The sequence below is a fragment of the Pleurodeles waltl genome, chromosome 3_1, assembly GCF_031143425.1.
Source record: "Pleurodeles waltl isolate 20211129_DDA chromosome 3_1, aPleWal1.hap1.20221129, whole genome shotgun sequence".
NCBI lineage: Eukaryota > Metazoa > Chordata > Amphibia > Caudata > Salamandridae > Pleurodeles > Pleurodeles waltl.
In genome coordinates, this window is record NC_090440.1 from 683,661,378 (window position 1) to 683,678,459 (window position 17,082).

Genomic DNA, 17,082 nt, shown 5'->3' on the forward strand with positions numbered 1-17,082 from the left:
GTGAAAGAAAGAGTGAAACTGAGATGTACAATACAGGTTCAACCAGTAAGTTTAGAGTGACTATGGAAAATATGATTGTTTTGTTTAGCAAAGCATTGTGATAGGCAGAGGCCCAGAAGTGAGCGCACTGACACAACAAACAAACTCACTGATCATCATCTGACAGGCTTCGTCGTTGAAGGTGGACCAGTTGGAGTTCACCAATGCCTGCTTGAGCTCCTTGACTGTGATGTAACCACTGCGGTCAGTGTCCACACTCTGAAACCAGGAGAATGCTTCAGGATCAACACCCTGGGGAATATTACCTGAAGGTGGAGGACATAGCATGAGCAATAATCAATGTAGCAGACACAGAAATCTTCACATGCCCTAAACTTAATGTCACGATGTTCATTAACAATGAAGTATTGTGAAATCTTAAAATGAAATACTGGGATAAATACTGGGAGCAAACAGTTAGGCAGACAGTAGGTATTCACTAGCAATTCATGTCACACTTCGAAGTGGATATCACCAAACACAAACAAACTGCTCATATTCACATTATCCTTTGAATGGCACAAGGGCTTAAGTTGTATATGCATCGATGGCACATTTCTTTGGAATAAATCCCAAAGTAGAGCTCAGCGCTTGGTCTACAAAAAAAACATCAAGCTCAGCAGCTGAGAGCTCACTGCATTAGCAAATCCATCACATCAGAGATATGAATTTCAAACTCTATAACAAAAGTTACTAGGGTACAGTAACCTACTCCAATGTTTCACATTCTATCACTTGATGATCACTTTCACATCAATATATAAACACTGTAGTCCCAGGGAGCCCAGCTACGCTACATATGTACATGGTTTCTTCACTGCAGAGGACATTTTCAGAAAGAAACAGTGGAACACACACTGATCAAATTAGCCGTTTTAGTTGGATTTTCAAGAGGTGGCTTGCCAGTTTTACAGTTCGGCTCAAGCCAGCTCTATCCACGTCGCCAAAAACAAAGGTCAACAAAAATGCACTTGAGCCAGAGTGGTAATGGGACTTTGAACCTCAACCTGCCTCATGCTGACTGAGAAAGGTACAGTCTTCAGAAACAGGATAAGTAAACACGTTAGATGGTGTTCACACTTACACTGCAGCAAAGCTAGGTGAATTACTTCTTTGAAACAAAATCGAATGTGAGGAGCCTAACAAAAGAAAAGAAACCTCCCAGAAGAAGAACAGCCTCGATATAAGACTACTTGGAATGCACAATTTCACAAGGAGTTATGTTAGTGATGATTAACAGATGTGCATTGTTAGCCAACTCAATGGTACTCATTTTACCAACCTCAGAGACTAGAAAGGCTGAATTGGCCTGTCAGCGGGATTCAAACCTAAGAAAAGGAGGTCAAACGCAGATTCCTGCAATGGAAGCATTAGTCTACTGAGCCACCACACCCGAGATATCCTTCTACCAGAATAAACAACTGAGCCATGGTTGAGATGGGATGGGGCTGAGAACATGCTGCAGGTGAGAAACAGGTTAAGATGCAGCAATGCATGTGCACACTCCCTCTACACTGATCTTCCAATAATCTTTGAATCGGATCTTTCAATCTACACTTGAGGGAACAACCCTGGTGTGTCACCCTGTCCTGGTCAGACTCCTAGGTGGAATTTAGTGTCTAGGTATCCCTTTCTTATTAAGGGCATATATACAGACTTCAGCTGAAAATAGGGTAATGCAGTCTGCCTTTAAATTTCAGTCTGGTCTCCTGGCCCTACCACATGCTAAACCCGGGTGAGTACACACCACACACTTTCTCACCCTTCATTGTGGCTTCAAGGCCAAATGCGAATGCTAAAATCAGTATCTGACTGCCTATACACCTTAGCCTGGGAACACCCTACTGACCCTGAAGTAGTCTGGTGCAATCACCACTAATTGCAGAATATCCAAGGGTCCCCTGCAGCTCCTGACCTCAGCCACACAGCTGCAATAGGTAGGCAAAATCAAGAGTTATCTGAAAATCCCAAGCAGCACGAAAAAAAAAAGTAAGAGAAGTCACTTTTGTTCTGACGGTAGTTAGGTTGCAGTCCTTCGTTTCTTGAGGCTACTAAATGTGAGCTATGTAGTGCTTGAAACAGGCAGGTGATTTGTAATCACCCTAAAAAAAAAAATTACAAAAAAAAAAAAATCACTGCATTTCAAACTCCCTTGGCTTGTTTCTTTGACCACAGCGGTTGAGCAGCAAGAAATGCCATGGTCACTAAAAATCTTACCCAAAGGTTTACTTTCATGAATACATACTCCTATAGACAGCCCCTACAAGACACCACATCATCTTGGACACCTCTGGAGCTATCTTTGGAGCTGCAGCAAATAAGGTAGAACATCTGACTATAGGATTACATGAATGCTTACCACATGGTGTTCCTTGTCCATACTGTCCTGGCTGGGGTGCCCCATATGGGTTAGTCGAGGGAGCACCATATGGGCCCCCAGGTGCCTGACCACCATATGGTCCTCCAGGAGCTCCGGGTGCAGGCCCTCCAGGTGTTGCATGCCCATAGGACCCTCCTCCAGGCTGCTGCGGTCCACCATAGGGACCCCCAGGGGCTGACCCCCCAAATGAATTCCCCTGCGGTGTACCTCCACCATAATGCCCTCCATAGTAGCCACCTTGTGGGCCTCCTGGAGCTTGCCCTGCAGATCCAGGATACCCCTAAGCAAGAGAAAAAAAAATGTTTTACATTACTAGAGGCCAACTTAGGGAATCCATATCAATATAATGCTTGTCATAATGTGCATTCAGACTTAAAGTCAGCTTTAGGTAGAACATGTATGATGGAAACGAAAGAGTAAGTACAGAAATTAACCCCCAAGCGCAACTGCCAGCCATTTACATAAGGGATTTAATGTATGCAGTACAGAAATACTATACAAGAACGTAAAGTGTGTACATCAATCTAAACATCTCTCTCAAACCTCCATCATACCTTGAATAAAGGTATATTGCCATGCTGCCACGTGACATCTCCAACAGAATTTAGCCCACAATTGGTAAAGAACAGATATGATGGCAACACACCAGGGACTGGCTGAGATGTACCTAATGAGAAAAGTGGTCTCCTTAAAAAGGATTTAACAGTACAAACTGTACCCAGGTGGAAGTAACCAGAGGTGATTAAGTTATCACCAATGCGGACTGCTTTGTTTTACCTAGTAGAGCAAATGTGACAGACACTGTAGGAAATGCCGCTTTTTGACATGGTTAACCCAACTTTTTGCCTGGTACATGATGCAATTTTGGCTGAAAGTGCACTGGGTTCCTGCTAAACATGTCCCCATTGCTAGATCTGTTTCCTTAAAACGGTATAATTGTTCCCCAATTGGCAATTCCTTTGGCCCTCCTCTAAGTCCTTAGTAAATGGTACCCCTGGTACCTAGGGCATGGCTACCAAAGAGGGTCCCTAAGGGCTGCAGCATGTATTGTGCCACCCTCAGGGACCCCTCACTTAGCACATGCAGACTGAGTGTCTTGGTGCAGCCAAAAGCGAAAACACAGCATGGCACACAACCTGTGTGCCATGTCCCCTAAACACAATCTTCTATAAGCAGGTACCCGGGAATTTAGTGTGCCGGTTTGCCGCTTATTAAGAGCAGCACTCGAGTTCACAGTTGTATTCTACCGCGCATTTAGTTGTTGCATATTTGCATCTTATGCCGCAAGGCACCTTCTCCATTGTCCTGAAGAGGCCGGATTCTTTAAGGCCGAAACACATCGACTGTTATTTCGAAGGAGTGACCAACGGAAATCCTGAACTATTGGATTTATAACTTGAGGATTGTATTGGACTTTTTTCCAGTGATTGGTTAATCTCACTGAGGCCAGATACTTTCTTTGGACTACGGTCACTACCTGTTTTTGTTACTGCTGGCCACTGGATGGTTTAAGCAGCCTTTTGCTTTATATATTACGGTGCCTGAATGTATTTGTTGGGTGTGGTGCTTTATGTATAAGACTTGTATATATTTAGATTTTATCTGGTGTTTTAGTTTTTCTAGCTGCACAGGTAATTCGTTGACACTATGATTTAATTATTTTGACTATATTAAAAGAAATTAAGTTCCAGTGAGAAATTGAGTTTTTCGCTTGGATAGTTGTGTCTACATTTTTTCCTTCTGGATATCTTCTTTGTTGTATTATGTCCCCTAAACACTGCATGCAATATATGTAAGTCACCCCTACAGCAGACCTTACAGCCATACAGCAGGGAGCATTATATAACATGGGAGGACACATCTGCAAGAGTAGATATGCCCCTGCTATGTCTTTGACCTATCACAGACATAGTGAATAAACAGGGAAGCCATTTTAAGTATATGTGCTGGACACTGGTCAATAAGAGTTCTCCAGCTACACGATGGCTTCACTAAAAATAGGGATGCTTGATACCAAACATCTCGTATTAATAAACCCTCACTGATGCCAGCGATAGATTTATTAATACATGCACCCAGAGGGCACCTTAGAGGCGACCCCTCAAAACCTACCAACTACCATTGTGCGAACTGACTAGTTTCAGCCAGCCCACCACCACCACCACCACCGGACATGCTTGTGACCCCCCCAAGGGCGAGAGCCTTTGCTCTCAGGCAGTCAGAAACAAAGCCTGCTCTGGGAAAGGTGTTTACACACCCCACCCAAAAAGATGACCTGCAAATCCACATTCCAAAGCAAGGAGGCCTCAAAGAAGCCTACCGCCCTAGGTATGCCAATTTGGCTTCGTTCAAAAGAAAGATGCTGATTCCCCCTACCCCACCATAAGGCCCATCTGGTACCTGGAACGGTGAAAAATGTATCATTCAGCGAGGTATGTGTACCCCTCAGGTCAGTCCCACACTTAATATGTGCTGCCTGATCTGGACACAACGTTTAGAAATCTGTCATCTTGGTGATGGCAGATTTAGGAACTCTGGGACAGGCTTATGCCCACTTCCCACAGGAAGTCATATATGAGGTCTAGTGACCCCAAGCAAGGGTAAGTAGCCACTGGCTACTACTCTACATCCCTCTAAATGCTCCTAAGTGCAGTATTTAGGGGAGCCCATGGCACCAAAAAATCTGATTTCTACTGACGTACGAAGGAGAAGGACACCCCAGAGCCGCAAAAGCAAAGCCAGAGGAAGAAGCACTTGACTTGGCCCCAGCCCTGCTGGCCTGTCCGCTGTTCCCACCTATTTCCGTCAAAGTCGACTCGTTCTGCAAGCTGGTGTGCCTCCAAAGCCTGGGAAGCCTGCCTGCAACAAAGACCCAGGAACTCGCGTGGAGCAGCAGAGCTGCTTCCGTGCATCTTGTAGGCACCCTGAGACCACTGCGAGGACTCCGGGAAAAAGAAAAACAGACATCGGAAAGCACCACTGCACCTGCGCCACCTAGCTCAAGTTGAAGTGGAAGTGGACCAACAGTACCAAAGTAGTCCCCCTGCCCTCCAGAGCTAAAGTCCACCTTGGACTTGCCCACAGTGGACACATGAACATCACTTACAGCCTCTGCAAGCAGGCCTCCTCAACCGTGAGTGCTCCAGGTGGAGAAAACCCAACGCCTCAGGACACATCTGCACCAGTCACCAATAGCCTGTAGAAAAGAGGACCGAAGGCTTCTCTCCATCACCGGACATCTCAAGATTGGAACCCACTTGTAGGTTCCCCTCGGCTGGACCTCCAGTCCTCACCTGCAGCCTCTTTCCAACACGACCGATCCTCATTGACTAATATTGAGTACCTAGCGCTGTGCTACATCTTTGCACCTGGCCGCCCCAGTGCTGACTAGTGTGACCTATTAGTGTGGTCCTGACCCTTGCAAAATATTTACCTTGAGTCCAGGAGATAGGCCCCATATTTCGTTGTACTATACCTGAATGCAGTACTTGTTTTTCACTCCATAGGATAGCATTGTAGCTTTTCATAAACTGCACTGACGATTTTACAAAACTGTAGAGATTTCTCTTGAAAAACGTACTTACCTGAACATACTGATTCTAGTGTCAAAACATATATAAAGATGCTTGTTATGTTTGTAAATTGGCGTGGATCTCCACCTTAATTTATGTGTCTCATTTATTGTCTGTGTGTGTATTTGCAGATGTCTAACATTCCTCTCTGATATGCCTAAAGCTGCTTAACCGCACTACCCCCTAAAAAGAGCACCTTGTGATTGCTGGGGCAACCCCCCGTCTACTAGTAACTGAACCTGTGGACTCTATGCACGATATATCTCATTTTGATGCATTATATAAACAGCCAGCTTCCTACCTTGGTGACGCAGCAGTGGGCTACAAGACTTGACATTTGTGGGACCCGTAATATCAAGGTTATCACGCACCTGCTGTGCAAAGGGCTCCATATAGAGCGATAACAACAGGGGGGAAGAGTGGGTACCCCTTTAGCATCCCTCATCGAATGGGAAATGTGGGTGACATCAAACCATTAACTTTTATGGAACTGGGGGAGGAGCCAAAATGGCGGCCGGGACGGTCGCTTGATACAGGCGCTCCATCCCCGGCTCGACTAAGCAACCTTGGTGAAGTGGCCAGGGCGGCGGCCCGACCGGGGGGGACCGGAGCATCTGTCGCGAGCCGTGCGTGCCCCTTGGGGGGCTGGTGAGCCGTGGCCGGGTCCCGTGGGCCCGCGGCGACGAGCGGGAGGGGCTGCCCCTGCAGCTCCGGACGCGCTCTCGCCTCGAGCGGCTGGCCCCCGCCCCCCCCTTCTTTTTTGATCGCGGCCGCGGGCGGCTGAAGAGCCGCGGTTATACGGGCCGGAGAGGGAATCCCACACGGAGCCCCCGGGCACGCAGGGCCGGCCCGGGAGGCCGGAGCGCCATTTTTGGCCCCGCGGCGGCAGGGCCGCGTGAACACGCCACGAAGCACAAAGAAGGGGCGCCTCTGCCCAGAATTATAGACGCATCGCTGCGGCGGCTCAGAAGGAAGCAGAGGATATCCAGCAGGAGTTAGTGAAATGAGGTGAGGGGGGCACCTGGGGGGGGGGGGGAAATTAAAATCAACGCAGAGGGGACATTCCTGGACTCCTGGATACCCTCCCCCCTCTCCACCTCATCATCAATGCAAGGGCGCAAGACTAATAAGAGCCGCGTGCCCCCATAAGCTTGGACCTATCAACCTGCACAGCACAGCACAGACGGCTGGTGCGCGCTGCGGGCGCTGGGGCCGCGCTGGTGCCCCCTGCGGTGGGCGCCTGCCTCGATTGCCCTGCGCTACACGGAGCCCATCCGCGGCTCCCGACGTTCGCCCCACTCTTTGGTCCCTCCCGGGCTGCACCGCCCGCCTTGGCACTCAAATACGCTCCCCCGCCATCTGGGGAAACCTCTGGCACCAGGCCTTGCCGCCACCTATGAGGGTGAGTGCGCTCCCCTCCAACCCCTACGTTCCCCACACACACCGGTGGGCCCCGCAGACAGCCTCACGGGACCTTCACGTCGGACCACTGTGACAATTAACGGCCGCAGCATTTGTTAATGAACACAAGGTCACAGACTACAAGCGCGCCTAAACAGGGCTACGCCCTCCCTTGGCATTGCTGGCCAACCTCACGCTATAAACGACGTATGGGCACACCACACCCAGGTCACTCAGCAAAAGTTTAATTCAACGAATTAAGAGGACCAAAAGTGTGAAGTTACTGCAGACTGGGAGGAGATCTCGAGACAGCCAAAATGGCCGGCAGAGCCAAATCAGCTAAGAACTCAGACCGAACCACTCAAGGACTAACACCTGCTGACCAACAATCTAACCCATCCCTACAGTCACTAGAAAGCACACTCCTGGCGCACTCTGCTCAGTTCGAGAAAGTATTGCAGGCAATCTTGGACACTAAGTCATCTTTGGAAAACAGAATTGACGCAGTTGCGCAAGACTTGACCCTCCTGCGAGTGGACCACCGAAGTCTAGCTGAAAGAGTGAAAACTACAGAAGCTGAAATAGCCGACTTAACTCCAATAGCGCAAGGAAACCAAAAACAGATCCAGCGCATGGATGAGGAGCTGAAGGTACTCTGGAGGAGATAGGAGGAAATGGAAAGCAGGGCGCGCCGCAACAACGTGAGGTTTCTGGGCATTCCAGAAAGTATGCGACAACCGGAATCAGAAATCTCCTTAGAACAGTGGCTAATCAAGGAGGTGTTAAATGGGGCTCCATCCAAGTTTTTCTCAGTTGAAAGGGCTTACAGAATCCCGGGCAGAACCCTGGCCCCTGGCCAGCCCCCAAGATCACTGATTGCTAGATTCCTGAACTATAGAGATCGAGATGCAATACTGCAACAATTCCGCAGTAAAGGCCCATTCAAGTATGAAGACTCGATCATTAACGCATACCCAGACTTCACACAAGAGGTGCAGAACGAACGCAATTCTTTCATCAAAATTAAACAACGCCTACGGGAACACAACATAAAATATGCCTTGCTTTTCCCTGCCAAACTAAGGGTAGTAATGGAGGACCGCACCCACATATTCACAAACCCCGAAGATGCCTGGACATGGCTACATGCCAAGGGCCTAGCACACCCCCGGGAAGACACGGAAGGGGATGAGAAATGGCAAACTACTGCTGCAAGGAAGCGACCCAAAAGACGTACCAGAGGCCAGCCCAACAACTGGCAGGCAGCAGAAGAAAGAGCAAAAGTGCTAAAAGAGACGCCGCTACACATGCAAAGTCACAGTGCAATTGCTAGGAAACCCCCAGAGCCAGGATCGGACTCAGATGCGGCCAGCTCCACATCCACGTTAACAGGAGAATTAGGTGGGCCAAATGTCACCCCCAGATCCGCTGACGAACTTTAAACTATACACATATACCCATAGAGACCGCCAGCGATGATGCTCGAAACCTGAAAATTTCCAGAGACTCTGTGGTACCGCCGAGGCGTGGGGACAATGCGCCTCCAACAATATGAATCTTTGATATAAATACTAAGCTAAGTTATTGGGGACATCTGGGGGCGGATTGCGATCGGCGGGTGGGGCCGGAGGGAATAATCTCACGCCTAAGGGGGGCGCCTGACGATATTAGCAGACTAAGTCTGCGGAAAGATGTGAGCCCCTTATAAGAGCCACATCTGTACGATATGAGAATCCCACTATGCAAATCCAACCGGATATGGGTTACTTCACGTATTTTTAAGTTTAGTAGTTTCACAATAGTTGAAAGTAGTATAGGGGGTTTAATAAGGGGAGTTGAGGTTAATAGTTTAGTAGGAACGCAAGTACCGGAATCACTTAATGCACAAAATGAGCACCTGCACCCGCTATATTTAAATACCAGCTACAGAGAGGTTGTGACCAGGGTGGCCAACTCTAGAGCCCAGATCCTTAACATAGCAATGCACCCCCAGAACCCCATATGATGTCTTCCAGCAACAATACTAAAAACCAGTATATCATAGTAACATGGAATATCAGGGGCCTTGGGGCGCTGAGTAAACGGGCTAGAGTGCACGCTCGACTCAAACGACTAGGAGTGCATATTGCCATTTTGCAAGAGACACACATGTTAGAGGGGGACCTACGCGACCTGCGCACGAAATGGGGAGGCCAGATGATAGGCACAACATACTCTGCCTTTGCGATTGGGATGTTGATTTGGATAGCGGCAGGAGTCCCATTCCTCTTGTCGACACACAAGATAGATCAGGGAGGGAGATACGTAGTAGTGGAGGGCAAACTAGACGGCAGACAAATAGCAGTGGTAGGTATATACGCCCCAAACTGTGGCACCATGGGTTTTCTCACCAATCTCACTCCAACACTATTGTCCCACCCCACGGCCCTAGCCCTCTGGGGCGGTGATTTCAATAGCACCCCATCTGCAGTACTAGATAGAACTAGTGCCTATCCGAGCTCACTAACCAATAGGAAACCCACAGGTCCCCTGCAAGAATGGGCAAGCGTTATGAGACTACATGACATATGGCGACTAGGCCATCCAGAACAAAAAGAATATTCATTTTACTCGGTACCACACAGCACCCACACTAGAATAGACATAATATGGGGCACTCGCGAAATAGGGGCACTGGTTACCGAATCGGAATACTTAGCAAAGACACTTTCGGATCATGCGCCTTTGAAAGTAACACTGAATTTGGGTAGGACACGTCAGGCAGTTCCCACTTGGAGATTCCAGGTGGAGGCTTTACAGGACCAAGCATTCGCCGAAACATTGGGAAAATCTATAAGCCAATACTGGGAAATAAACGCTATGTCCGCAACAACTCGGGCGATAGAGTGGGACGCTCATAAAGTAGTAACACGCGGAGTATGTATATCCACTACGTGGGGAGTGAGACGCTCCTTACAGGCAGAGATAGGCAAACTAGAGAAGGAGCTCAGGACAGCGGAAATAGCGGTAGCGCTAGGGGAAATCTCCAACACTGTCCTCAAAGAAAAGCGCTAAAAATATAACAACGCAGATAGCAGACTCCGCTGCCACGACTATAACTATCACTTAACTAGGTTGCAAACGGAAGGGGATAGATCAAGCAGAATGCTAGCATGGCTACTCCACGAAGATAGACAGCAAGCTCCGATAGGTGCCATCCGAGTGGGCGCGCAAGATATGGCTACCACACAAGTAGGAATAAACGAGACGTTTAGGAATTATTACTCAAACTTATACACTAAACGCACCTCATGCACAGCTACACAACTTGAGGCTTTTCTTGCGGACTCCCTCCTGCCCCAACTATCACAAACAGATAGAGATATAATCGAAACCCCCATAACAACAGAAGAAATAGAATTAGCCCTTGCACAGCTGCCCAGGAATAAAGCGCCTGGGGCAGACGGCCTCCCCTCGGAATATTATAAAGCTTACCTACCCAGCCTGAAACCCCATCTGCTAGGAGTGTTCACAGAAGCGTGGACTAAAGAAAGCTTGCCCATATCCCAAAGGGAAGCTATGATAGCGGTACTCCCCAAGCAGGGCCGGGACCCAACGGATGTCAAATCCTATAGACCATTATCACTTCTAAATACGGACTGCAAAATATTAGGCAAAATACTAGCTAATAGATTAGCCCCCCTCATGCACTTATTGATACACGCAGACCAAAATGGCTTCATCCCAAAGCGCAACACCTTCATAAATATTCGCAGATTACTGAGCATAATGGGGGATACCCCCAGTGACGCACAAGAGGAAATGGTGCTCTCACTAGACATAGTAAAGGCCTTCGATACGCTGGAATGGGATTTCCAATTGGCCACGTTGGCTCGCATGGGAATAGGCCCCAATTATATCCGCTGGGTCCGGACATTGTATTCCACCAATCCAAGTGCGAGGGTGAAGACGGGCGGGGTGATCTCTGACAGTTTCTTGATCTCTCGTGGGACACGGCAGGGCTGCCCTCTATCCCCGCTATTGTTTGCCATAGCAATGGAACCGCTAGCGGCAAGAATACGCCTCATTGAACATGAATGGGGAATAATTAGGAACGGGTTATACCACACGGTCTCATTATACGCAGATGATGCTTTAATATATATCAGAAACGGCCGCGCAGTTATTCCCTCTGTAATATCCTTATTGGCTGAGTTCGGAGACCTGTCAGGCCTTGTGGTAAACTGGGAAAAGTCCTGTGTGTTTCCCCTGGTGAAGAGGGCTCCTAATAATCAGGATGCTCCTAAGATAGGGCGCCTAAAGTGGTGCCCGACAACATTGAAATATCTTGGGTTAAACATATACCACGACACAGAAGACTTAAGAGACAGAAATCTAGGGAGGTGCTAACCTCCATAAAAGGCTCCTTGCAATTCTGGAACAAGCTCCCGCTCTCGCCGCCCGGCAAGGTGGCGATTGCCAATATGTTGATCCTACCTAGGCTCCTATATTATTTTGCGGCTCTGCCGATAATTATTCCCAAAAGCTTTTTTGGCAATTTAAACACAGCTCTGCTGCAGCTCATTTGGGGTGGTGGCAGAGCACGGGTGGCACTAACCACACTGCAACGCCCGTTGGACAATGGCGGCCTGGGAACTCCCAACTTTGAAAGATATTACGCAGCCGCACAACTTCAGTGGGTCCAGTATTGGATCCACAGACCAGAGCAGGCAGAACCCATGAGCCAGGAGCCCAGGCGGAATGGGACCCCCCTCATAAGTTGGCTGACAACTAAGCTCCCCAAAACGGAACAGGTCAACCCATTGCTTGCAGTTGCGCACGTGTGCTGGGCTAAATACGTGCAAAAAGGAGCAGATAAGCTTCCTTACTCCCCACACAAACCACTAAACTATTTATTGGTGGGGACCACAGCCGGAATGCAAGCTGCGAGGGTGTGGAGTACAGACAGTAGGAGATTGTTTTGAAGATGGCAAATTAATGACATTCGAGGCTCTCCAGGCCCTCACGGAGATAAGCCCCGGTCAGTTCCTGACATACCACGCCGTATGTCACGAAATTAGAAAAATATGGGGGGCAGGTATCTCGGAACCAGCGATCTCCCCTGTGGTCCACCAACTTTTTCAACATAATGACCAAATAAAAATAATATCCAACCTATACAGAACCCTCAACAAGACTCCCGAACCACAGGCGGAGAAAGCCTGGGGGAGATGGAACGTTGTACTTCCCACCCCGATCCCACAAGTAGACTGGCCAAAAGCCTTGTCCCACACCCGCGGCGTGTCAAGGAATCCCAGATTCAGGTACACCCAATTCAATTTCACGCATCAAACATATCTTTCCCCAGCCAGGATAAAGCGAATGTTCCCCGATTCCGAGCCAGTATGCCCAAGATGCAAAGCACCGTCAGCACCCTTCTATCATATGGTATGGGATTGTCCTAATATACAAACTGCCTGGGCGGAGGTGGTAGGGGAGGTATCCGAGTTAACGGGACTCGCACCGATAGCAGACCCCGGGTCCTGCCTGCTGGGACTGAGAAAGAGACCAAGAAAACAAAGATACCTACACAAGTTCATAGACCTACCCTATTTAATGTACAAAAGACTAATAGCGATACACTGGAAAGCCCCCAAAGCTCCTGATCGGAAATCCTGGCATTCTCTAATACTACGTTAGGCTCGCACTGAATATCAGGTACTAAAAAGAATGGTGCGCGAGGGGCGACAGCATACAGGGTGCACTACTTGGGAAAATCTGGTAACCAAATTGGAGGCCAAAAACGACGAGATGCCCCCTTGAACTGGGGAACACACCCCCGCAATAACCACGATATAAATCTCCCTGCTTCCCCCACTACAGAAATAAAGCCCATAGGGCGCCCAGGCACCACAACACATGCACATCACCCCTTACCCTCCCTCTAGTAGCAACAACCCATCAGCTCTCCGATACTGCAGTACCAGTGACGCACGAGGAGTAGAAAAACCTGGGTAGCCGCCCGCACTCACCAATTTGAATGGAGCCCCCATTAGTCAGCTAGGGAACTTACACACGCAAAATAGGACCCACACTGGTCACGGGCGAACACCTTTACAAGATAAATGACAAATGATAAACCCATGGCGGGAGCAGCTAGAAATTATACTGTTAAACTGGAAGTGTTCCGTGTCGTGTTTATTGGGGGGGTTTGCGATTGTTAAATGGTTTAGATATTAGATATTGCACTGGGTTATCCTGTAGTTGAAAACTGAACAATTTGTATTGCATATCTGAAACATAAAATCAATAAAAAATATTTAAAAAAAAAAAACTTTTATAGAACTGTCGGTGGCTGTAATTACTTGTGATCCAGGCTCTGAATCTAGGCCCAAGGCCCAAGTGCTCTGGGTGACCTTGAGGTAAGGCCAGTGAACTCAAACGCCTTCTCGATGCCTATGCCTAAAAGCAGGAGTTCTTGATGAGTACGCTTGGTCTGATCCAAAAGGTGTAATATCCGCATGGTATTTACGCTACACTGCATCAGTTGACTAAATCCCACCTGGTCTGGATCCACCAGCCTTGGCGTGAGGGGGTTCAGATGGGATGCCAGAATGCCCGTGAGACGTTTAATATCCAGGTTGAGGAGGGAAAGAGGTCTGCAAGACCCACATGAGTGGGAACTTTCTCCGATTTAGGGATAACTACAATAGATGCCTCCAGCATAGAGGGTGGAACCGTACCCGCACCGGTGATAGCACCGAATAAGCTAATCAGGATGGGTCCATAGCTTCTGCAGAATGTTTTATGAAACAAGGCCGGAAAGCCATCTGGCCAATGTCATTTAAGAGGTTGTAATTGCGGAAATCGCATCCTCTATAATGACCAGGCTATCCAGCGAGTCCACTTACGCAGGCGTCAGTTGAGCTGTGTGAGCATTGCTGAGGTACTGGTGCGGATCCTCCCCACAGGGAGTCTGCAGAGAATACAGATCTTCATAAAAAACCTCAGAAAGTGGAACAATGTGTATATCCTCCGCTACTGTGATTCTATTAGGAGACTTAAGCAGTTCTACTATTATTGTCTGTCTCTCGGCGCAAAGTTTATTGGCCGGTAGGCATCCACATCTATTGCCTCCCACTTAAAAGGAGTGGTGAAGAAGTAAGGTGTATTTGGCCTTGTCTATGTCCAGGCCTGCGAGTTGTGCCATAGTCGCTTCCAGCTGTCTCTAAACACGAGGCACGCCTGTGTGCTTATGTATTCTTTACACTAATTCTAAAACCTGTTTGTTCCAATTGGCCCCTCAGGGGTATGGAATTAATATATTATCTACTTGTCCATGTGACAAGTTACTTCAAAAGTCTACTTGCCCTGTAAAAAAAAACAATCTATTCGTCCCTTTTATGCCATGTAGTGCGGCGACAAATTATGGCAGCAACCTCATTATTTTAGAGCTCTGATAATAGCCTCTCTGAATATGCCAGAGATAATACTATAGTAGGGCTTGAATACAAGCAATTTCATTATTTTGCCACTCTTCCGCAGACCAACATACTACACGCTGGGGCGGGAGGTAGCGGGTAAGCAGTAGTTTCAGGGTTGGAATGACCTTTTTAGTCTATGCAAACCTACTAGCCTGTATTTTTTAAGGGTTTTCACCAGCTTCTCACTAATCTTTTCCCTTACTGGGAAAGGTTTGGAATTTACTTTTGACAAGGGCAGAAGTAAAACTTTCTAAAGGCTTGGGAAAAAAGTGGTTGCATGGAAAGTGAACTTATAAATGCTCAACAGATTTTCGCATGAGCAAATCTATACATGCATATTTGCTAGTGCTAAAATACAGTACACAAATATTTTCTAGGAGTACAATTTCCTGGTCTACCTGTGTAAAATCTTGTGAATTCATGAAATATGTATATCTGCACTAATGCAAAGAACATCTACACTGTGTGCATTTTTGGGACTTTTTTAAAGAATTCAGCCTCTGATTAGGTTTGGCATTAAGACCTTTTGCTTTTATTAACCCCTTCTGTGCCGCGGACGTAATGGTTACGTCCTGCGGCACAGTGCTCATGTGCCGAGGACGTAACCATTACGTCCTTGGCACTGAGCTAAGAGGGAGCGCTAGTGCTCCCTCTGTGGGCTTCCATTCCCCCCCCCCCCCCCCCCCCAAGGCAGGGATGGAAGGGCAAGCCCTTCCCCTTCCACCCCGATCCCCCGTGACCCCCCCCCCCCAGTGATGTCTGATGACGTCAGACCTCATCAGAGGCCACTTCCCCATCGCACCGGAAGGTTGGCTTCCAGCGCGATCGGAAGAGAAATGCAAAGCATTTCTTTTCCGATCATGTGATGTGGGCCCTGAGAGGCTTCAAAGGGAAGGAAAGGAATTTCCTTCCCTTTAAAGTCTCTCATAGCATTTCAAAAGCCGGATTGTAAAGCAATCCGGCTTTTGAAATGCCCACTAGACACCAGGGATTTATTTATTATTTGAAATTGGCATAAGGGGAGCAACCCCCTGGGCAAGGGTCGCTCCCCGGGGGGGGGGGGAGGGAGGGGGGGTTTAGAATCCACTAGGCGCCAGGGATCATTTTTTTAAATTTGTTGGGGAGCGACCCCTTAGGCAAGGGTCGTTCCCTAGGGGGCAAATTATATTTAGGCCAATTCTGCCCCCATTGGCCTATTTTTAGGAGGGGGGGCCGGTAAATTTATTTTAAGCCATTTCTATTGTCATTAGGCTGATCTGGGGGGGGGGGGGGGGGGGGCAGAAACCTCTAGGCGCCAGGGATTTTTTTTTTTTTTTTATTTTTTTTAGAGGTGGGGACCGACCCCTTAGCCAAGGGTCGCTCCCCGAGGGGTGGTGGGGGCAAATTTATTTTAGTCCATTTCTGCCCCACCCCCCAGGGGCAGATAGGCCTATTATTATTAGGCTGATCTGCCCCCGGGGGGGGGCAGAAACCTCTAGAAGCCAGAGCTATTTATTTTGGTGGTTTTTTTTTAGAGAAGGGTCGCTCCCTTGAGGGGCAAATTGTATTTAGACCATTTTCGGCCAATTTTTGTTAGGTCAATCTTGGCGATTTTTATTCGGTTAATCGACCTCCAAGGGGGGCAGAAACCACTAGGCACTGGGGATTTTTTTTTTTGTGCCAATGTCATGCAAGGGGAGCTCCCCGGGGGTGGGGGGGGGGAATTTATTTAGGGCCATTCTCCCCCACCCCGGGGGCAGACCGGCCTATTGTTATTAGGCCAATCTGCCCCCAGGGGGGGGGGCAGAAGCCTCTAAGCACCAGGGATAATTTTTTTGTTTTGTTTTTTAGAGGTGGGGAGCGACCCCTTAGGCAAGTGTCGCCCCCCCAGGGAAGGGGGGCAAATTTTTTTAGGCCATTCCTGCCCCCCCCCCAGGGGGCAGATTGGCCTATTGTTATTTAGCAGATCTGCCCCCAGGCGTGGCAGAAACCTCTAGGCGCCAGCGATTAAAAAAAAAAAATATATATATAGGGATTGGTGTGTGTGTATGCGTGTGTTTTCTTTAGGGGGCAGCCCCTTGGGTAAGGGTCGCTCCCCATGGAGGCACATTACTGTTGGCCATATCTGCCCCCGGGCCTATTTTTGGAAGGACAATCTGCCCCCAAGGGAGGGGGGGGGGGGCAGAAAGTCCTCCAGAAGCCAGGGAAGATTTTTTTAAGGGGTATGGCCATACCCCGCACCCCAAAT

The 17,082-nt window shown here is 48.3% G+C and overlaps 1 protein-coding gene across 1 annotated transcript in view; it reads right to left on the reverse strand.

Moving 5' to 3' along the window:
- Positions 1 to 17,082, reverse strand: part of PEF1 (penta-EF-hand domain containing 1) — a 79,751-nt gene that overhangs the window by 38,676 nt on the left and 23,993 nt on the right. The window contains exons 3-4 of the mRNA XM_069223292.1: positions 2,399 to 2,699; positions 150 to 305 (exon numbers count right to left, since the gene is read on the reverse strand). Of these exons, the coding sequence (XP_069079393.1) occupies positions 150 to 305; positions 2,399 to 2,699 (457 nt within the window). The remainder of the gene's footprint in view (positions 1 to 149; positions 306 to 2,398; positions 2,700 to 17,082) is intronic.